Below are 24,274 nucleotides of genomic sequence, written 5' to 3'. Positions count from 1 at the left end.
CATTATGTGAACCTGAGTTCAGACCACTGGCAGTGGGATCCTGGAGCTGCAGTGCAGTCCAAAACTAAAAGTGGGGAGCCACCGCATCCCCATCACCAAACACTGCCCAACATTGGCAGTTGTAAGTCAACGGGAACAGCTGCCGGCTCACCGGGACCACGTAGCCCAGCAGTGGTTAATAAGCCCATCCCCAGTCTTTGTTGTCAGCCAGCTTCCACTTAGAGATGTGCGGGTTTGGATTTGCTTCGTTCTTTTATCCAAAGTACTGTAAGTTCGGATTTATTCGAATTGATCTTATTGGCTATTCAAAACAGAGAGCCGATAGCCAATAAGATGCCGTTTTTGAGATCTGACCATAACCGAGTAATCAGTGGTGTAAGTAGAAAAAAATTCTTAGTGGTACTGTGTGTGCATGCACCAACAGCGCATGAGCCAAAAATGGGTATGGCTACATGGGGTGTGGCCAATGAAAATAGGGGCGTGATACACATATGGGGGGCCAGATGCACATATGACCCCAATATTGCAGTGCCAGATATACATATGCCCCCAATAGTGGCACATACACATTCTCCCCCAATAGTGGAGTGCTAGATACACATGCCCCCTCTGTACCAGATAAATATATGCCTCCCCAGTCCATGGTACACATATGCCCCCAGTGCCACATATGCCCCCATAGTGCCACACATGCCCCCATATTGCCACATATGACCCCACTGTACCAGATACACATATCCTCCCCAGTGCAAGGTACACATATGCCCCCAGTGCCACATATGCACCCATAGTGCCACATATGCCCCCACAGTGCAGATACATATATGCTCCCCCAGTGCAATGTACATATGTGCTCCTGATAAAGCTAACTATTTATCTTATAACATTCACAATAAATGGGTAAGAGACACAGTACGCAATTGGCGTATGGGGTACAGTAAGGGTACGCACTTAGCGTAGCATACGCTCGGCCGTGATCGAGACGTACATGCGACACGCTCGCTCACAGCTTAATGCATGGTGTCGAGCACGCTATAGGCGGCCGACTACCGTAATGCTACGCTACCAGCGTAGCGGACGCTCGAGTCCACGAGGAGAACACGAGAGGCGCAGACGCTCACGGGATGACAATCAGTAAACCTTGAATGTAACACACAGAAAGGATATTCTTATGCTGTAAACCTTGTTACTGAAATACTGTAGCGATATAACGCTGCTTAACCTTGTTAACACTAAAGCTGTTTGAGCGATCGAGACGCTCCTATTACCCTCTGCAATGTAATGAACACACGATACCTTGCTAAGGTTCCAACACCTTTACTAACAAGCTTTTAGTTATCTTGAAAAGGGAAAACAGTTCACAAGTCATACACTACAAGCTAACATATAATTCTAACAGAATATCTAGACAGAAATATACAATAGCGTCACAATCTTATACTATAACAGAGAGAGAGAGAGTATGGCCAATACAAACAGAGAACAAGTTGATTACAGAGAATTACTTACACACACTGGGAACGATCGCTGCGCTAGTCCTGGTACCAGCTCCAAGTTAGTCAATATTAAAACCGTTTGTGGAGTGAGAGTGAGCTGCCCAGGCTGGCTGATCTTATATACACTGCATACAGTACACTACAAAGGGACCTATAATCTCATTGTTCATTGGACACAGGAATGTCTCTCTGCACTGTAACAAGAGGTCATAGGTTAGTTTGAACAGGTGGGCTGTGACTATATCAAACTGCTCAGGTGGGAGGGAATCTGAAGATTCCCGCCGCATGGGTAATGAATCGCAAATATAGTATATGTCCAGAAAATACTAATGGCCATAACTATACGCAGGAGCGATTAATCTTTACCTAACCAGCACCGGATTGTTTCTATTAAAATGTTCTTTAGTTAGGTACCAGACACAGCTGTTCAAACCCTGTCTGACCCTTCGTACCATACAAAGAGGAATTCCTCTGTCCAGCGACCATTTACATTAAACAAACTTACAGTCATTATTAAGGGGAACATTATCTATAAAACATACTATTTGGTTTTATTATTTAACGATTGAGTCGCCCGCTAGACGCACACAAACTCTACCGTAAATGCACATACCACGCGCTCGAGCGCATGGCCGAGGAGGCGCCATCACGCGGCTGCGAGTATCCGCACGCACGGGAGAGAATGTGCACGTGCAGCAGGCACGAGAGAATGTGCACGTGCAGCAGGCACGCGCATGGGGTGGATATATGGCAACGTGTAGCATGATATTTTTCCGACTTTGACAGTCCACCCTTTGGCAGTCATCAATAACTGCCACTTAAAACAGTTCAAAAAGAGAAAAATATATGTCATATGTAAATACATTTCTATGATTGGGTAAGGGAGGAGAGAAGAAGGTGGGAAAAAGGTATGACCTAGTGAGATAGTAGAAGCATGTGTGTATGAATCCATGTTTGAGGGGTCATGTATAATCGTGCCGTATGTGTTTTAAATCAAGCTTCGAGGTATTGCGAAGTATACATTTGAATCCTTCTTATCCCGTATTACGGGTCTGTGGATGGGCTGTCAAACTTTACCGAGCTCTTTTCGGCTTTTGGTTGCAACAAACGGGGGAGCACATTTAGTTGATGATACATGAATGGGGGGATATGTGAGTGCTGATATCTGTATCTATATTCCCTATCGACTATGTGTGTCATTACCTGAAGGTTGTAGAAATGAAGATAAGAAGCAATTATGGTAAATGCAGTGATAAACTATGTGAGTTTAATATACATTTGCCGATTGAGGTCTTGTCTTGTGTCTTGTCTCGATGTACATGTTGACTGTAGTCTCCTGATGCTTTTGCTATAAATGACAGCAAAAGTTTTTCCATTGTCCAGAAAGTTAGTCACTAAAATATCTGGGCTATCGTAAAATTTAAAGTCACTAGGGAAAATGGGGCTTGTAGCATAGTTCATCAATGGTCTGTATAAAAGAGGTTGTCAAATTCTTCTTCCAATCGGATGTCTTTGTACCTTGGAGGAAAACAAAGGAGAAACGGGTGAAAGAAACGGACCGTGGAATCACATTTTCATCACAACATTGTCTCAATCGTTGGGTCATAAATCAAATTAGTTGTTGTTATTACAGTGTCCTCGCTCCTTAAGCTCATCACCTTGGTGTTGCTTTTACTCTTCGTTAAAACCCGAACGCATCTAAATATCAGGCCAACCAATATGACGACCCCCAGAATACACAAAAGAAATTTCCCTACATCCATAATAATATCTTGGGCCCATTCTCCTAAACCCGAGAACCAATTTTGTGGGTTCAACCATGACACCCAACTGGTCAGCTCATTACCCACAGTAGCGAGTGTGAGATTGTGTTTCCTTCGAAACTCCCATTTTAATTGTAAAATGTCATCCATCTTTTGGTCTATGACCTCGGCTGGGTCCTCCGTGCTGTTTGTAATGTACGTGCAGCATTTTATTCCATATTGAGTTGCTAGGGTAACACAATACCCGCCTGTCACAGCTGTGAGGTAATTGAGAATCATCCTATGCTGAACCAGTTCTGTTTTGTAGGCTTGTAACTCTTTCCCAGTGTACCTGAATGTGTCGTCATACATTTCGGTGATATTGTCTAATAAATTTGCAAGCGCAGATATATATTTGTAATTTATCACTCCTCTGGCGGTACGAGTGATATCTAACGCGAGTAGGAATTGAATCCCGGTGGATTCATGGATCAGGTCAGAGGCCGGATGCTCTGTTCTTTCTATCAGGTGCCGTTTAACGATGTGCTCGTAATGAGTGTGAGTATAAGGAGCTTGGGCACTGCAGTGAATATCTTTCATTTTGTTATGGGTTACAGTCATTACTTCAGGCAGTACTTTTCCAATATAGCACAATCCCTCTGAGTTTGGGGCAAGCCACTTATACGCCTTCCTCCCGCATATGTAATATGCATCATCGGGGAGAACATATGGGACGGAGTATGACATTATCATGTTACAAATTTTCCATGTGAAATCTCCTAACCCTAATTCTCCCATCTGTTTAGTACACGTATCAGTTTGTACGATCTGTGCACAGTATCCTGGTGATACTTCTCCAACTCGCATGGTCCTACTTCCTAAGGTGTACCTATACCGGAAAAAATTCCTATGGTCGGCAATCTGGCGTATAAGTTCTGTGTCTATGGGCATTCTGTCGGGTCTGTATGAAAAGGTCATGGTTTGATTACTGCATGACACTTCCCAATTTCCCGGCTTTCGGGGATTGGAAATGTTAAAGCATACTAAGGACCTATCCACATGATATTGGTGGAGCTTCAAACTAGGAGGACTAGAGATATTAAACCTCTTGTCCACCGGCCTCCCACCACTTAGCTCAAGTACCTCTCCTACCGTCAAAGGGAATGGTACTAGTCCTGATTTGCTATGGCCTTGAGGTACTTGAGAGCATACCCAACAGTCTGTCTGGTTTAACACTTTACCCACTAAGGAGTGATAGTCACTCAATGGGTGCCGGTCCATGTGGATATTAAAACTGGACTGACATTTCTTGATGCACCCATCCTCAACTATACTGTCACAATGCCTACAGATGCAGTTCTCTTTAGCTAACAATCCTTCACAATGTCTACAAATAACATGGCTGCTAGATCGTTTTCTGGTACTCGCCTTTGCTTGGTGATTGTGTTGCTATTGGAAATTTACACCTCCGTCTCTGTCATCGGAAACCCATTCTGGATCCTTTCTCGACCTCACTGGTACTCTCACCGAAACAGACTGCTCTGGTCGACATCATGGTCAACAGGAAAACACGGACTGCAGTCTCTTGGGGCGAGTCAATCTTACAGGAGGAGAAAGAGAAATTTGTAATGGGGGTACAAAAAAAAATACTTTGAGGGGAAAGAAAAATGTTACGATGTCTTATGTCCTCTAGTCTTGTTGTTCTTCTTGCTCTGCTGTCATCTCAAAGGTGCTGTCTCTCAGTCTTCCAAACGAACACTCCGGCGATACAATATTCCTTCCAAATCAGCGATCTTTCTGTAAGGTGCAAAAATCTTGCATTACCATTTGTCTAACTGATGTGTGACATACCATCTTTAAAACATGAAAACATGAGAGAGAAGAGAGAGAAAAAAAAAAAAAACAAACGAGAGAGAGAACAATTCCTCACATTTTGCATTAAGCAACAAACAAAAAACATTGTCAGATCTTCCGTTCACCATCAGGCTGTCACACCAACACATCCATTGGTATCTTTGCGCAGTCTCCCCCACCAGTATTTCCACACTCCACCTTTCTTGTGCCTGGCCAGGACACACCGATGTCGGTAGGTCACGCTGGGGTTAGGTAGACTTCTGCAAAGACCAAGTAGCTATGTGATGTTTGAGTCCTGCCGATGAACGTCAGAGATGGGGAAAAAGAACATTTACAGATAAATTACAACGTTTACTCGGCCGTTCTTGTGCCTGCAAGGAACTGACCTCCCATTTCATTAACTGTAACCTCAGGCTTACTATCAGTCCTAATGATCACCTTTCCTGATTGCATATTACAGGTGCGGCCCAAACTCCTTCCTATATGATCCCTGATTACAATTTGGTGTGTCATAACTTTGCTCATATCTTTGTCTAGGGGGTTTATATGATTTTTGTCTACTTCTTGATCCACAATCTCTTGCAAAATGACCTTCCTTCTGGCAATTATAACACCTTATCACTTTTGACTTACCCACAGGGATCTGGGGCTTCTTACTTCTCTGTGTTTCCCTGTGCTTGATGCTGTTTTGCTCATGCCCAACAGCGGACTTCCTTAATGCAGTCACTGAGTTATTTCTCCAGTATGGATTGGTGGTCTGTATCCTTGCTCTCAACACTTTCTTTAAACCATCCATTAACACAAATACTGCTACTTCTCTGTGCGGTGCACTTGTTTCGATGTTTTCTATACCTGTATACCTAGTCATGTCCTGCAATGCCCGTTGGAAATAATTAGAAGTGCTTTCCCCTTCGTTTTGTCTTATGGAGAAGATTTTGTTCCACTCGACAATGGCTGGGAAATAAACTCCTAACTGTCGGTTGATCTGCTTAATACATTCCTGATTGTGTTCCTCCGTACAAATTACCTCTGTGTCTAATTTACAATCAGCAATAAATTTTGCAGGGTCAACACTGGAGGGCAAACATGCCCTCAGTACTGTCTGCCAATCTTTGTTGGTGGGTTCTGTGGAGTTTCCTAGTTCTTTAATAAATCTCTGACATGCAACTAGATCTTTCCTAGGATCAGGGAATTCAGACATAATTGACCTCAATTCTGTCCGGGACCAGGGACGGCGCATTGCACTGTCCTTGACGGGAATGATTCCCTGAGCGTCAGTCTTCCCATTGGGGACTGTGATCACCCTGACAGGACTAAATTCAATTACATCATCTTGTGTTGGTTCTTCTATATGAGGTACATTTGTTTGTGCGTGATATATAACACCGTACGTACCTGTGGACACGACCTCACCTGACCCTCCGTTAGGGGGTTTGATTACTGCCTTTACCGATTTGGTCGCGTCCACCTGGATGTCTTGTAGGATGGCTGCTGGAAGAGGTGCCGACATCGTGCTGGGCTCACTTTCTTGCTGGTAATCCTGAGGGGAGTTTAACATGGAGTGCAACTTGCATGGGTTAATAGTTGTACATTTAACAGTATTACAATTATCATTGTTACATTTATTACACTTATTCTTATCATCTATAATACAGTTGCTAAGTGCATTTTTATCATACACCAGTGTGCCATTCTCTGTAACCACCTTCTCTCCCGTTGCCATATTTTTCTTAGTAAAGTGAGAGTCAGCTGTATAAACTAATTCTCCTTGTATTTCACTTTCTCGTTGCCATAACTGTAAACAATCATTTTGTCTAATCCTCTGCTTGGCAGATTTTATTAGACCTATCCTTTTTCGTAGGTTCTGCAATACCTCAGGGTTCAGACTGCCTACCCGGGGAGACTGCTCCCCATCATCCTCTGTCATTCGTTCCCATTCATTGCATAATACCTGTGTGTGTGATTTTTCACACATTATATACCGTGCGGACCCTTTGGGCCAGCAACTACCAACGTGAACCCTTGTTGGACGTCCCTTCTTTGAACAACTGGCCCCCATCGTTTGCAGATATTGCTGTCTTAGCTAATTCTTACAAACAGACCAATTTGCCCGTGGTAAGGCGACGGTGAAAGTTCAACTAGTGCCTTCACTCACTCTGCGCCCCAATTGGCCAATACAAGTTCCAGTGATGTTCTCACCACTGGACGTACCCAATTCGTAGGATCTTTTTGTAACCTCTATTTACTGGGGCGCGTGGGAGTATGCGATCCCTCCCCAGTAAGTATTGGTTGTTGGAGATTTCCTGAGTGAACAGTGAAACTCCCTTAAAATAACAAAAACCTACACAAATCACGTTAGAATGTACAAATAGCGTTTATGATCCCACAGTAAATTTTTAATGCGTATCAAGGTAACAAACTAATGCACACAATTACGTGCGGTCCAGTCGCACTGCGCACAAATAACTTAATATTTATACGCTTTACGACCAATGGAATCGGTTGTTTAGGCTGCGAAACCTTCAGCCGGAGCTCAACTTGACTATATGGGTGCTACGCAAAACCCCTCGGGCTGCGCTTAAACCTTCGCAGTCCTTTTGTCTGCGGATACTACTTGCTCCTTTTACCTTCTAAAATGTTAACGCGGGCAAGCCAGTCCACGCCACCAAGTGTCCACTCACCTGATGTGGTCTCCGACGGGATCCCGATTTGTGGGTTCACAAAAAATAATACTTTAATTTCCACACTCACTCCTACTCACTCATATACACACTGATCTTTCTGTACAGAAATTCTTTTCATACAGGCAGGGGTCCAATCCCTGAGTATTGCAATAGAAAAAGGTTTTCTTTTAACTAATACTTTTTGGAGAGAAAAAAAAAAAAACTGAACAAACCTGTGCTATTATCAGGTGGCTATACTATACCGCCCACACTAAACAAGGTTATTGTGTGATTTGAGTCTCGGTGGGCGTATCCGTACACTCCGTTGCGTAAACACGCCATGTGCGTATGCCTTTGCGTCACGTACGTGATTTTGCACGTTGTCCGAGACACGTATGCACAAAGTTCAGATATGCCCACAGCGACACAAGCAACACGCTTCTATCAATGTAAACGATGTTCAACTGTAATCGCTTACCATACACCACACAGTATTTGCTATGCTGCGTGCGTGTCTTTTACAATTATTCACTTAAAATTATCCTATTTAATCTCAACTAAATAGCACCAGATTTCCTCAGCCCGTGTCTAATAATCAATTCTAATGGCAACAAGGGAGTGAGATACAACAATGTAGATGTGTGCGTGTGTGTACACAAAACAGAAATAAACAGTTTTAAAAGATAATAGCGTATTGTTCTTACCTCCGGTTCCGGATTCCACCAGCACTCCTACAACGTAGCGAAACAGACGCTTATCTAGCCAGCACTACTGCCTTCCCGCCCTTGCTGGCAGATAACGTTTGTTTTCGTTAGTGCGGATATGTGGAGGACGGGCGAGCCCTCAATTGATAAAGCTAACTATTTATCTTATAACATTCACAATAAATGGGTAAGAGACACAGTACGCAATTGGCGTATGGGGTACAGTAAGGGTACGCACTTAGCGTAGCATACGCTCGGCCGTGATCGAGACGCACATGCGACACGCTCGCTCACAGCTTAATGCGTGGTGTCGAGCACGCTATAGGCGGCCAACTACCGTAATGCTACGCTACCAGCGTAGCGGACGCTCGAGTCCACGAGGAGAACACGAGCGGCGCAGACGCTCACGGGATGACAATCAGTAAACCTTGAATGTAACACACAGAAAGGATATTCTTATGCTGTAAACCTTGTTACTGAAATACTGTAGCGATATAACGCTGCTTAACCTTGTTAACACTAAAGCTGTTTGAGCGATCGAGACGCTCCTATTACCCTCTGCAATGTAATGAACACACGATACCTTGCTAAGGTTCCAACACCTTTACTAACAAGCTTTTAGTTATCTCGAAAAGGGAAAACAGTTCACAAGTCATACACTACAAGCTAACATATAATTCTAACAGAATATCTAGACAGAAATATACAATAGCGTCACAATCTTATACTATAACAGAGAGAGAGAGAGTATGGCCAATACAAACAGAGAACAAGTTGATTACAGAGAATTACTTACACACACTGGGAACGATCGCTGCGCTAGTCCTGGTACCAGCTCCAAGTTAGTCAATATTAAAACCGTTTGTGGAGTGAGAGTGAGCTGCCCAGGCTGGCTGATCTTATATACACTGCATACAGTACACTACAAAGGGACCTATAATCTCATTGTTCATTGGACACAGGAATGTCTCTCTGCACTGTAACAAGAGGTCATAGGTTAGTTTGAACAGGTGGGCTGTGACTATATCAAACTGCTCAGGTGGGAGGGAATCTGAAGATTCCCGCCGCATGGGTAATGAATCGCAAATATAGTATATGTCCAGAAAATACTAATGGCCATAACTATACGCAGGAGCGATTAATCTTTACCTAACCAGCACCGGATTGTTTCTATTAAAATGTTCTTTAGTTAGGTACCAGACACAGCTGTTCAAACCCTGTCTGACCCTTCGTACCATACAAAGAGGAATTCCTCTGTCCAGCGACCATTTACATTAAACAAACTTACAGTCATTATTAAGGGGAACATTATCTATAAAACATACTATTTGGTTTTATTATTTAACGATTGAGTCACCCGCTAGACGCACACAAACTCTACCGTAAATGCACATACCACGCGCTCGAGCGCATGGCCGAGGAGGCGCCATCACGCGGCTGCGAGTATCCGCACGCACGGGAGAGAATGTGCACGTGCAGCAGGCACGAGAGAATGTGCACGTGCAGCAGGCACGCGCATGGGGTGGATATATGGCAACGTGTAGCATGATATTTTTCCGACTTTGACACCCCCATAGTGCCAGATATGTCCCAACAGTGCAGATACACATATGCCCCCCAGTGCAATGTACACATGCACCCTCAGTGCCCCCATAGTGCCAGATTTGTCCCCTGCTGCTCACCTCATCCTCTACTGTGTGAGGGGAGGAGAGCGCAGCCCGTGCCGCTCCTGCCCCTCAGTGATCATTCAATCTCCCCATCGGCGGCAGCGTGTTTCTCAAATGAGGCACCTGTTCATGAGCCGATCAGAGCTCGTGGACCAGCAGCTAACCAGGAGCCGCAGCTGCCGGTCCACAAGCTCTGATTGGCTCACGAACCAGCGCCTCGCTGCAGTGCTGTGTGTGTGAGGGAAGGAGAGTAGCCAGGGCGCGCCTCTCCTGTGTCCCTCAGTGATCATCCAGTCTACTCTCCTTCCCTCACACACAGCACTGCAGCGGGCTGCAAGCACGGCGGCCGGCCTGGCGGTACTGCGTACCGGCTGGAAAGTTTTTTACCCATACGTAGTACCTCACCGTACCGTCATACTTGCAGCACTGCGAGTAACCCCAGACCGTACATCTCTACTTCCAATGGCTGGATCTGCCTGCCCATCCAGAGGAGCCAAGTGCAACCAGGACACATTCATTAAATATGCAAAGTCACTGGGGCAGATGTATTAAGCCTGGAGAAGGGATATAGCAGTGATACGTGCAAGGTGATAATGCACCAGCCAATCAGCTCCTATATGTAAATTGACAGGAGCTAATTGGCTGGTGCGTTATCACCTTCCACATATCACTGCTTTATTACTTCTCCAGGCTTAATACATCTGCCCCAATATTCTCTCTGTTGTATTGTATAAGACATCACATTATTATATTGTGTACAATTAGTCATTTCAACTGTTCTACTAGCCATGGCAATCCTAGTTATTATGCATTCGAGCAGTTTAAGAATACAGACCTGCATGCCTAATGTACATCCAGTACAAATGCATCTGTTTTTTGGCTGGACGCATCTCAACATATACACATAACAAGCAAATGTTTTCTTTTCCTAAGTACAGTACATTAGATGTGCAATTGCAGGTAAGCCTAAAGCCCCTTAATGTACATTCCTCACTCACATCGTTTTTAATCAATTTGCTTAAATAATAATATACAGTACATATCTGATGCATCCAGGCTTGGACTGGCCCACAGGGGTACAGGAGAAACCACCGGTGGGCCTTACTGCCTGGGGGCCCCTCCTCCTGCTCTAAGGGTGTGTACACACGGTGAGATTTTTTCTTACAATTCTGACTATATAGTCAAAATCGCAAGAAAAGTTAGTGCAGATCACAAGGTGAAAGTCACCTTGCGATCCCGATTCGATCCCGATGTGCGGTCCCGCCAGGTCGGCATCGCAAGAAAAGATAGACTGTGCAGGCAAGTCAATCCTTGCTAGATCGGTGTACTATCTAGTTCATCTCACATGTCAATGACATCTCACATAAGCCAAAATCTCACATAAACCAAAATCGTAAGCACGCATAGTCCATATCTCAAGAAAAGTTAGTCAAAATCTGTGCTATCTGGGCTCCGGGGAGGTCAAGGAAAATCGCAAGAGAAAATCGGGCATAGCAAGGATCTCACTGTGTGTACACACCCTTAGGGTCAGGTTCCAGACTGTGCACTTGAATTATACATTATACATATGTTACTTTATACTGGACTATGGTGTATTTTCTACTGTGCATTGCTGTTATTAATCTGGTACATTATCATGCATGCAGCAGCTGAATTTACTGTATATATTTATGAAGGGGCCTAGACTTTGCACTCTCTTAAACACAGGCCCCTACCACTGCATTCCCCCGGTGGGCCCTACATGCCCCAGTCCGACACTGGATGCATCTTTGCACTGATTCCAGAGATAACCACGGTGGCTGCTCTCTGTTTATGTGTGTTTTGCCCTGATATCTCTTTCTAGATAAAACTCACTGGGAAGAGTCGGGCTCCCACCACCTGTCCCTGGAGGCCACATCTTATGCTCTCCTCGCACTTCTGAAGTTAAAGCAGTATGAAGAGGCTGCACCATTAGTCCGATGGCTAACGGAGAAGAAATTCTATGGAGGAGTGTACGGTTCAACACAAGTATGTAGCTCTTACATTAACTCACATTCCATCACAGTACATACTGTCCCACCATGACCAATGTCTGATTCTTGGGGGGTACTATAGATTGACAATATAAGTGACATGTGGACAAGTTTTATGGACAGTTTGCATGTTGGCCTGAATCTGAGTTAGTTGCACAGTGGCTGTACAGTAATTATAGGAAGCCACAGGAACCAGACTTACAGAGCTTAGGCCTCATGATGTGTATCTTATATAACGTGGGCAGATTCCTTCAAGTAGCCACTGCTGTGTTGTGCTTGTGATGCCGCATTTTGTGGAGTAGTGTAGACGTGGCAGATGTGTAAAGGAAGTGTAGGACTGTGCACAAATGTATTAGAGATGGATTCCTCCTTGTGCTATTCAGACGGAACATTCTTTTTCTGTCTTTCTTATAGGACTACAGTATCTGTGGGTCCTGTATTCATAATTCACTAAAGTATTCTACCTTCCCCCTACCCCCTAACCCTCCCTTACCACAGCATAACCCTAACCTCCCCCTTAGTGCTTAATCCTAACCTCCCCCATTAGTGCCTAACCCTAACCTCCCCCCTTAGTGCTTAACCCTAACCTCCACCTTAGTGCCTAAACTTAATCCCCACCTGCCCCTCAGCTTAATCCTAACCCTCCTCCCTTAGTGCTTAACCCTAACCTCTCCCCTTAGTGCTTAACCCTAACCTCCCCCTTAGTGCTTAACCCTTACCTCCCCCCTTACTGCCTTAGCCTAACCTCCCCTTAGTGCCTAAACTTAATCCCAACCTGCCCCGCAGCTTAATCCTAACCCTCCTACCTTAGTGTAAAAATTATTCCCCCCCCAGTGGTGCCTAACCTTACCCCCCCTCCCCTCAGCCTAACCATAACACCCCCCCTCCAAAGCCTAACCACTACACCCAAAGGTGACAATTAGCCCTAATATACCCCTCCCCCCCTCCACCCTCCCGTGTATACAGTATATACCTTCGGGTTCCCGGCATGGTTGGGATTCTGGCGTCAGTACTCTGACAGTTGTTGTAATTCCGGCGTCTGTATTTCGGCTGCCGGGATCCTGACAGACGGGATCTTGAACGTATACTGTACCGCGGGCAGTGATCAGACCAGGTGGCATTAATAGCAGAGTAGTTGTACAGAGGCAGAGTAGCATCCGCCCCCCTTTTTTCCTGTTCCCTCACATGCTCCTTTTTTCCATTCATATCTTTCCTCTGTTCTCTTTCTATCTTATATATGACTCATAATTTTGAATACTTAGGTTACAGGCAAATTATAGTACTGTATTTACTCTTTCCTATGGTTTACAATGTTTTTTTTTGGCTTTAAGTTGTGCAGTGCTCTGATACTGTATATTAACTAGCCATTCCACCTAGCAATCGCTGTACAGAAGCAGAAACATGGCAAACACAGTATGCTTAGAACTAACCAGATTGCAGCATGAGATTTATGCCTGCATCCCCTGTGCTACCTCATAACACGCTTACAGTATTCTCTCTTGTTTGGACTTTCATGAAATTAATAGTGACTTATTTCTGTGATGCCAATCTTGAAGCTCTTGGTCCGTAGATTTGCAGAATTATATTGCTGTTGCAATTGGTTGCTTCGTTTCGGAGTTATGCAGCAAAACGTCCACCCGCCATTTACAATGCATCACCATTGTGCTCTGGAATAGACGGAGAACTCTTCCTGTGCACATGCCGAGTGACCTGGAACATGTGACGTACTGGATGGTCTGGAAACTGTGACAGCTATTTGCAACCACCCACTAAGCAGGGATCTTTCGACTCTTAAGGGGATGAAAAGGACTAAAATGTCCCCCCCCCCCAGCAAACCTTTGCCCTGTTGAAATCAGGGCACATCAGCTAGTTATTAACATTGTTATTATCGTCATCGTCATCATCATCGTCATCGTCATTATGTATTTTCTTTTTTTCTTTTAAACTCATTAGGACAACAGCTTTGTTAGGCTTGCCATTGTTATATTTTCACGTAACTGAACCTATACATTGTCCTACATCTCTTGGTTCTAGCCTACTATCATGATGTTCCAAGCTCTTGCTCAATATCAGATAGAGGTCCCACTTCTAAAAGATCTGGAAATGGATGTCTCTTACAAGTTACCTGGGAGATCGCAAAGTAAAACTGTTCGCATCAATCTTCAGAACGCCATGCTGGCACGCTCGGAGCAGGTGAGGACATGCGCTCTGTGATGTTGGAGTAATAAATGTTGCACTGGTTCCTGGGATGCAGATAATGGAATGTGGTGGGATGTCTACAATGAATTCACAGGGAATTGTGTGACAATGGTGTAAATACAGAAATGTTTTAATGACCGAGATGAATTTATTGCATCATAGATGCCTGGGTGAACATGCCGTGCTATTTTAATTTGTTCCTTTACAGACAACAGTCAATGGAGACTTTGTGGTCACTGCAACAGGGAAAGGACGAGGGTCTCTGACGGTAAGTTTCCTACAGCGTTTATAGCCATTTATCTTCATTCTTGTCATTACTGATGAATGACAGAAATATAATGGGTCACAGATAATCAGACGTATAGAGCCGGATGTAATGACGCCGGCGGCCGTGCGGAATGACAATATTTTTAAAGGGGCAATCACTTCCAAGACAAAACCATGCCTCGTAAGTGATTGCCCCTTTAAAGAAAATGTCTGAGTTCTGCCGGTATTCCGCACGGCCGCCGATCTCGGGCGTCATTACATACTGCCCATGGTATTCAGGCCACACTCACTGTAATATCTCTCATGATATGGTCAATTGTATATAGCGTGTCCTCCAAGCTGATCCGATCCTTTTCCTATAGGAGGGTCAAACTCAAATGGAGCCTAACATATTGGTAAAACTTATGTGTATGGACATATTGGGCCTTACTCAGAGACAAATGGGCAGTGTTCTCTCTACTGTGCATGCGTCCTGACTGTCTGCACACAGAGATGTACAATTTCCAGACCGTGCACAAAGTATTGCATAGGTAGAGTATAAGGTGTTCCTGAGTGGTGGCAAATCAGGCACATATAGGGGTAATATCCTATGAGAATGACGCAGGTGTGTCATTGAAGATGGCTGTGGACGCAGATGAGCCCCCACTGAAATAGGAGGCCATACTCGGACTCAGAGAAACTACACCTGCCATTGGTCTAAAGTCACACCAATCGGTGATGCAGTGTCTACGGACAGTGATAGTGGGTATTTCAGTCCTTGCTGTTGCATGAGCACGGAAGTACACATTTTACACAAATAAAGGGGTTATGCGCCTTATAAGGGTTTGTTAGCAAACCCAAAAGTTAGCAATTGGGCAAAACCATGTGTACTGCAGGTGGGGCAGATATAACTTGTGCAGAGAGAGTTAGATTTGGGTGGGGTGTCAAACTGAAATCTAAATTGCAGTGTAAAAATAAAGCAGCCAGTATTTACCCTGCACAGAAACAATATAACCCACCCAAATCTAACTCTCTTTGCATTTCCTGGAATTTACGGCCAATCTGACTAAGCTTCTTCAGGCAATGAACATTCCTGTTTCAAATTCCTTAAGACATTTCTGAACATAATAATATATTAGTATAAGGAAATATTATGAGGCATGGCAAGGCCTGCAAATGCCAGAAGAGCCGACACAGCCATCTGAAGGCCTAGCCGAGCAGCCCCACCTCCCGCTGCTCTGCTAAGCTGTCATGTTTAGATAGAGAATGCCATGCCCCCATGACTCATGATGCGCCCCACTGATGCAAGGCCATGCTCTTATATCCTTAAGTGTACCTACAGTATGGCACAGAAACAGGGGCCATATTTAAGCCACAGTCCCTAACTGCTGTGAGGTACATTATATGATATGTCCTGTATGGACCATTTATACAGTTGCAATGCCAAAAGTCAGTATTCAGAATGTCTAAGCCAGAGTGTCGACATGTTCTGACCGTTGATATTTAGAAAGTCAACATTTCTTTTTTTGCATTAATTCTATGTCTTACCCTAATTCTAACCCTAACCGCAGCTTTACCCTAACCCCCTAATATCCTCTGTTGACATTCTGTCAGTCGACAGTGAATGTTGACTTTGTGACTTTTACAAAGCCCCACCAAGTCACAATATGAGGGGACACCTGCACGGTACTGACTGTATGTGGCAACATAGAAATTGCCAGTTTGTGTTACGGCTATAGGGAAGTAGTGCACGTTACAGTAAGTCACCCACAGCATAATATAATTCATACAACGGACTACTGCACATTGTATTAGGTCATTGATGATGTCATTGTCTTCCCAGGTGTTGTCTATGTATTATGCAATTGAGACAGAAAAGGAGAAGATGTGTAATAACTTTGATCTCTCTGTGACAATCACAGATGCTCCTCTTGGTGAGTACAGTATACAGTATGTGTTCTTATAACTGTGATTTAGGGGGTGATGTACTAAGCAGTGATAAAAGTGGAGAAGTGAGCCAGTGGAGAAGTTGCTCATGGCAACCAATCAGCTGCTGTCATGAGCCACCTCTGTGGCTCATTCCTGTCTGTGTAACTGCAGCCTGTCTCCTGTATGGGTGGCCTGTGCAGTCTCACCTGTCAGATAATTAGGCCATTACCTTGTGTCTGGCTCTCCAGCCATCCTGATTGGGGCTAGATTCCGTTATTACCCAGACTGCCCCTCACCTGAGGCTGGTTATAGCTTGAAGCTTCCTTTTTCCTGTTTGTACCTGTGTCCGGTCCCTGTTCCTTGGTGGAATCTGTGCAGTTAGCAGGCTTGGCCACTGGAACAGACAGCACTATCACTGCACACAGTGTGATCCTGTGTACCCTGTACTGCCAGAATCCTGAGCTCATGTCTTAGTGAGAAGACCCGTGATCCTGAGACCCTGTCTGGCTGCTTTCCTGATCGGATCCAGCTAGCCTTGTATTCAGGTTTTGGTGTGGAATTTCAACACAGGCACTGTCTTTGCCTATATTTCTTTTTTTTAAACATTACATTTTTATTGAAGAGTTTACACACAGAAATGGGGAACAGAAAAAAGAGGTAAGGGAAACACAGCGGAAGTCCGGAATGGTTACATATGCAAAATACAAACAACACACAGTCGGATGAATATACAATTGGCTACATTAGGCGTTCAGATACACGAGAAGGAGAAAGCACTGAGAAAAGACATGGAAGAAGAAAAAACAATAAGGACTAAAATACAATAAACTTAGAAAATACCTGATAGCACAACATTCTTGTAAAGGTCAATCTAGGTGGGGTAAAGCACAGACACATCAATTGGAGAGCTATAAACGGTTAGCCTACCTTCTCTACTCCTATAGTCGGACCATCCTAACCATTTCAGGTGGATAGAGTTAGCCGAGGAAGAATATTTAGCCTCCGCTGTTTCGAAAATGAAATGTTTGTGAATCTTATTTTGAATAAACGCTAAGGTAGGAATATTCTCAGACTTCCACAATTGTGCTATAGCAGCTTTAGTGGCTATCAAGATATGTCCCAAGACGTAGCGATCACCTGCGGAGAGACGATCAACGTATAAATGGAATAGCGCTAAAGCTGGGTCCAGGGGGATGTTGAGCCCTAACACTATGCTAGCCATATTTAAAACTTCTCTCCAAAGTGGTTGTATATGAGGGCATACCCAGAAGATATGAAAGATATCCCCCGTAGAGCCGCATTTCCTCCAACATGATTTAGATTGTGAAGGCCAGATCCTGTGTTGTCTTTCAGGGGTGAAGTAGGCCCTCTGTATAAGCTTGTAGAACATTTCGGAGTGGTTAACACATTTGGAGACTTTAAAACAAGATCTAAATATACTGTCCCAATCTGCATCAACAAAGGACCTATTCAAATCTCTTTCCCATAAAGTCCGAGCTTTTAATTTTGTCTGTGGGCCATTAGTCAATTGAAATTGGTACCACCACGTAATCCCATATTTATGCGAGGACGACTCCAATCGGCTTATAATATAAGCCGGAAGAGAAGGTTTGTGGAGATGTGAGGGAGTAAATGAGTGTAACCAACTTCTCACCTGCAGGTATTTGAAGTCCGAATCCCAAATCTCTCTTGCAATTGAGAAAAGGACATCAAGACGTCTCCTACAAATAAATCGCCCACAGTGGAAAGCCCCTTCCGAATCCACTCCTCTAGGGAGACATTAGGAATCGATGACATAAGAGCAGACAACGACAGGCAGGGGGCAGGTAAATTAATCTCTTCCGAAGAGAGCACTAGTTTATGCCATGAATCTAGGGTCGTTTTAATAGACTTGCAGGATCCGGCCCTACTCCGAGCAGCAGACAGTGGTAACCAAAACACAAATCAGGGAGAGAAACAGCGTCTAAGCATGAAGCTTCCAGGATAACCCAAGGTTTCAGACTCGAGGTGTCGAACCAGTCACTAGACTGACTCATCAGACATGCAGCATGGTATTTTTCTATATCTGGGAAAGCTACCCCACCAGACAGTTTGGGCAGAATAAGAGTTTTTTTTTGCAATTTTCGGTCTAGAGCCTCCCCACACATATCTGATCAGGACCTGATTACATTTATTATAGAAGAGTTTGGGAAGGGGCCTTGGTATGGCGCGAAACAGGTACATTAATTTTGGCAACAGGACCATCTTGGCAGCAGCAATCCTACCCAACCAAGACACTTCCTGTAGCATCCACTCCCCAGTCAGCTCCGTAAATGCTTTTAATAACGGGGCATAATTAAACTCAATCAAATTATCTTCTCTGGTTAAATTAATCCCTAGATATCTCAAAGAGTAGGACTTCCAGGCATATTTGTACGAATCCTTCAACCTAGAGACCACAGTCGGAGATATATTGAGTGGGAGGGCTTCAGTTTTATTTGTATTTAATTTATAAAAGGAAACATCCGAATAACTTTGAAGGACGTCATGAAGAACTGGCAAGGAAGCCTCAGGGTCAGAAAGACATAGCAGAATATCGTCCGCAAACAAGCTAATTTTGTGGGAAATGCCCCCTATAACCGGGCCACTAATCGAGTCCCGGGATCTAATGCAAGCAGCCAAGGGTTCTATCGCCAATGCAAAAATAAGAGGAGATAGCGGACAGCCATGTCGCGTGCCATTGGAAATATTGAAGGGTGAAGAAAGGCATCCGTTCACAAAGACCGCGCACTGGGTGTGGAATAGAGAGCCAGGATAGAGTCTAAGATCCTTCCAGAGAAGCCAAATTTATCCAGAGTTAATCTCATAAAATCCCAGTTCAATCTATCGAACGCCTTTTCGGCGTCCAAAGACAAAACTAGGAGGGGTTCTCTTCTACAGGCAGAATGTTCAATAACATTAATCACCCTACGCGTATTATCCGGGGCCTGTCGGTTTAAGATGAAGCCCACTTGATCAGGGTTGATAAGGGAAGGGAGAAGGGGACTGATACGGTTAGCAATTAATTTGGCATAAATTTTTAGATCCGTATTTAATAAAGCAATTGGTCTAAAATTTTGGACTGAGGTAGGGCTTTTTCCCGGTTTGGGAATGGTGATGATTTGAGCTTCCAGCATCTCTTTGGGGAAGTGGCCAGCCTCTGAGGCTTCATTAAACACTGACAAGAGCACCGGAGCCAAGTTCTCTTTAAAGGATTTATAGAAACCAGAAGGGTAACCATCGGGTCCCGGGGCCCTATCCGCTGGAAGGGAGTCAATAGCCTTTTCGACTTCGGCTAAAGTCCAAGGCACACTGAGTGAGCTACAAGGCTCCGACGACAGCGAAGGGAGAGGAAAGTTACTCAGAAAATTCTGAACATCTATGCCTGTAGGTTGAAAAGTAGAAGAATCCCCCTTCAAGTTGTATAATTTAGAGTAATAGGATGCAAAGACATTTGCAATTTCGTCAGGATCGTAGACTCTCTTACCCCTATCTGAGTGGACAATATGGATTTTTTCTTTCGCCTTCTTACCCCTCAGCTTCCTCGCCAGTAGTCTACCAGCCCTGTTGCCATAAGCATAAAATTTTTGGTTCAGTCTATGTAGGTTGCGTTGGACCTCTGCTAGATAGAAAACGTTTACCGCCTCCCTTGCTTCTTTCAATGACTTAAGGAGGGATTTATCGTGTGGATGTGCCTTGTGAGAACTCTCCAGGGAAGCGACTGTGAGCTCAGCTTGTTCAAATTTCTTACAATATGCCCTTTTAAGCTTAGCCACAGTTTGAATCGCCGTCCCTCGTGTTACTGCTTTGAGGGCGCACCAGAATGTGAAGATAGATGTCTCCTGAGGAGAGTTCTCAGAAAGATAATAATCCAAGGTGGTTTGGATCACCTGCGTGGTCTCCAGCTGAAGAAGACTGAGTTTACCTAAGTGCCAGGGGGCCGGGGTAACCTTTCTACTATTTATATCCCATTCAATGTATAGTGGGGAGTGATCCGACCAGGACATGGGGAGAATGGAGATTTTACGGATGGACTGTAGAGTCCACTTGTCTGCTAATGCTAGATCTATTCTAGAATAGGATTCATGCACCAGGGAGAAAAACGTGTAATCTCTGTCCATTGGATGTTTAACGCGCCAGAGGTCTAAAAGATCATATTCCGCCAGTAGCTGGCTAAAGCCCATTGCATTCCTATGGAGCTGACTGGAGATCGAGGGCCGCTTGCTAGAGTTATCAACTAAAGGGTCCAGGGTCAAGTTAAAGTCCCCCATTAGGAGTAAAGCGCCCTTAGCCAATTGTTGCACCTTAGCGCAAAGTTTCCTGCAAAATGCTAGTTGCTTGGTGTTAGGAGCGTAGCAAGAAACTAATGTCACCTCTTTATTTTCAAGAGTACCAACCAGTATTAGAATTCTCCCCTCAGGGTCGCAGTATTGCGAAGTGAGGGAAAACGTGCAGTGTTGAGATATCAAGATTTCCACCCCCGCCTTCTTTGCTGGCCCGTTAGCCAGATAGCAGTGGGGGAATCTCCCATTAGTAAACCTTGGAGGGGCTGATTTAATAAAGTGAGTCTCTTGGACGGCTATGATTTGAGCTTTAAGTTTATGGAAATAATTAAGTGCTAATCTCCTCTTATGTGGGGAATTAAGACCCTTTGCATTTATAGAAACAATGTTAACCATATTGTAAAACTGTCGGGGATTGCATAACTATCGACAACCAACTGGCAAGTAGAAAGTGTGTGTAACGTTTCCGGACATAAAGAGAGGAAAAGGGAAAGAGAGGACAAAAAAGATGAAGGATAACAGAAAGAAGAAACAGAACAATAACCCCTCACGGGGGCACATTTGGACGCCTAACCATGGCGACTCAGAGTTAAACTGTGGGGGGTAGTGGTCAATCTGCCCGCACCCGAACCAAAATGAAACAAAATGTAGTTCCTCGGCCCTCCATCTCTGGTCCCCCGACAGCCACCGGGATTAAAGGAAACTCGGGTAGAGTTCCCAGCCAACAAAGAAATGCGGGCGGCAGTCGGGGCAGCAGAGACAGGCAGCAAACAGTAAATCGGCAGAGAGAAGGCATCACTGAAAAACATTCTAATAACACTCAGATATCACATAGACACCCTCATCAAACAATTGCCAAGGAACTTCTGCAACGTAGGAAATACGACACTACAAACCGATCAGAAGACATGAAATCAATGCAGGTGTAGTAAATCAAACAATACTCAAAGTTCTGCAGCCGAAGAGGCCCAGTCCCGCTGAAGGCCCCGCTCGGGAGAGGTGTGTGTAGAAGAGCTTGCAGAGTTCCATGATGCTAGGATCTTTTTACCCTCCTCGACGTTCGTTATGACAACAGTAGAACCTTCTCGAGAAATAAGCAACTTAGTGGGATACCCCATCTGTATAGAATGTTCTCTTTACGTAGCACTGATGTGATGGGGTAAAGAGAGCGCCGTTTCGCTAAAGTAGCAGGGGACAGGTCTCCGAAGATCTGAAGTGAGCCCAAAGCCTCCGATGCAGTATCCGAGGGTCTAGCAGCTTTCAAGATCGCCTCCTTCACGTGGAAATAGTGTAACCTCATAAGGACATCCCGTGGGACACCATCAGGAGCGTTCCTGGCTTTAGGGAGCCTATGGATATGGTCAAGTAGAAAGTCCACTGAGCGGAACGAAGGAAGGAGTTTGCTGAAAAGGTCAACTGCAAAATCTTTTAAAGCGCCATTAGTGACAGCTTCCGGGACACCACGTAGCTTTATATTGTTACGTCTCGATCTGTCCTCAATTTCCGAGAGTTTGTCCCTGAGCGCCGTGACCTCATTTTGGAGCAGTTCATGAGAAGAGAGCAGGTCGTTGTGCGACGACACCACTTCACCCATTTTCTTTTCTAGATGATCGGTGCGGCCACCAATCTCGTCAATAGATCTCTGACATTCCTTCATAGTCGCTCTGAATTCTGCCGTGACTTCATCCTTAAATTGTGTTAGGAGATGTTTCATAGCACCCACCGTAAGCGAGTCACCGTCATCGATGGAGCTGGGGCGTGCAGTGGCAGGGGCGGACATGTCTCTAGATGGCGATGGCACCGGGACAGCAGGTTTAGAGGCACCACCCCGTGCATCCTTTGCTTTAGCGACCTGAGGAGAAGGTTTAAAGAACGCCACCTGGGAGACAGTTTTAGCGGCCTTATATTTCTTGGGAGGCATGGCAGCGCTGAATGACAAAGGCAGAGGAACGGGGGGCACAAGGCTTCTGAAATATCAATCGAGGAGGGATCTACGCAAAAGTCGAGTTGTCATATCATGTCATAGGAGCATTCGGGTGTAGGCACAGTTATCTCAGAGCGGTCACTTCATAGTATCTTGGTTATTCAACCATGAGGACATCGCGGCCGATCGTCTCGGCAGGTGCCGGGATATCTGCGGTCCCACAAAGTCTGCAGAGCAATATGTATTATATATCCAGCACACTGTGTGAGAAATGTATGCTATTACATCCAGAGGCCACTAGATGGGGCAGTTACAGTAGAAAATAATAGTGCCAAGTAAAAGGCTATTTCTCCCCACACAAGTGAATGCACAAATCCCTCAACAGGGGCCCCAGAGTAAGAGCAGGGGGAGAACAGTGCCAGAGGGCCACCAATCCTGGTGTAGCCCTAATCCAGAGACCCCCACAATTATACAGGCACACTGCTACCTCAGATCCAGCTCCTCCAGTAGGATTAAAGATGGCCACTGCGTCTCCCTGGGCTTCTGATCCACCGCTCTCCTCTGCTGCCAGGCGTCTCCCCGACCTGCTGCCTCAGGGGGTGTCTACCCTGGGGGCCAGGGGAAGGCTTCTGGATGGTCCGGAGCTTGTGTGTGGGGTCCGTGCCGCTTCCCGGCGCCGCGTCTCCACCGTTGAGTTCAAATCGCGGGCGCCGGGAGTACGCGAGTCCCTGGCTTCCGGGAGTGTATAGGCCGCAACCTGCGAGAGCAGTGAAAACTGCTCCCCGGCTCCGCAGCACTCACAGCAGGGCTGAGGATTTGCCTATATTTCTTAATTGTCTCCACCTTGTGCATTGTTGCATTAATACTTCATTAAGTTGCTTATTACATACTGTGCATTGTTGCATTTACAAATCATTTGTATGTACAATCTTATTGCTAATAACACCCTGTGCATTGTTGCATGTACATTTTGATTGTGTTAAGATTATATTCCAACCTGTGCCTTATTGTATTCACGTGCCCACCTTATATACTCCTCAGTCTATGCCTTAACATTGTAGTAAGGTTGTGTCGCGTGAACGTCTCACCGTACTGCATTTACCCCTGCCCAGCCTCCGATAGTCGCCTTGTCCATACATAAAATCTGGGGGCATCTGAGCACGGGGTGGACCTAATTCACTCTGGAAAGGCGGCTGCTATAGGAGAAGCCTAACATTGCAGGAGGCTAAAAGACTGCTGGGCAGTGGGTAATTGCGTGAGCATCACAAGTCACAGTTTATAAACCTACAGAACTGAGTGTAAGCATAACAGCTGCTCTGTATACTTTTATAGTATGCAAATGATAAATGTTACGTCAATGCTGTTTGGTTTGCCATGGGCAACTTCTCCACTTTTATCACTGCTTGGTACATCTCCCCCTTAGCGTCTTCTCTCTGTATTGATGGGGTGTAGTATGTTATGCCGGCGGTCGGGCTCCCGATGGCCAGCATACCGGTGCTGGAATCCCGACCACCGGCATACGGACAGCTGAGTGAGC

The 24,274-nt window shown here is 45.0% G+C and overlaps 1 protein-coding gene across 7 annotated transcripts in view; it reads left to right on the top strand.

Moving 5' to 3' along the window:
* The window catches only part of LOC134936121 (A.superbus venom factor 1-like), a 283,470-nt gene that overhangs the window by 214,195 nt on the left and 45,001 nt on the right, over positions 1 to 24,274 (top strand). For all 7 annotated transcript variants that reach the window (XM_063931033.1, XM_063931031.1, XM_063931032.1 and 4 more), the window contains 4 exons: positions 11,970 to 12,133; positions 14,173 to 14,331; positions 14,546 to 14,605; positions 16,427 to 16,517. In XM_063931033.1, the coding sequence (XP_063787103.1) occupies positions 11,970 to 12,133; positions 14,173 to 14,331; positions 14,546 to 14,605; positions 16,427 to 16,517 (474 nt within the window). The remainder of the gene's footprint in view (positions 1 to 11,969; positions 12,134 to 14,172; positions 14,332 to 14,545; positions 14,606 to 16,426; positions 16,518 to 24,274) is intronic.

Source organism: Pseudophryne corroboree, chromosome 6 (genome assembly GCF_028390025.1).
Source record: "Pseudophryne corroboree isolate aPseCor3 chromosome 6, aPseCor3.hap2, whole genome shotgun sequence".
Taxonomy (NCBI): Eukaryota; Metazoa; Chordata; class Amphibia; order Anura; family Myobatrachidae; genus Pseudophryne; species Pseudophryne corroboree.
This window is presented reverse-complemented; position numbering and strand designations above follow the sequence as displayed.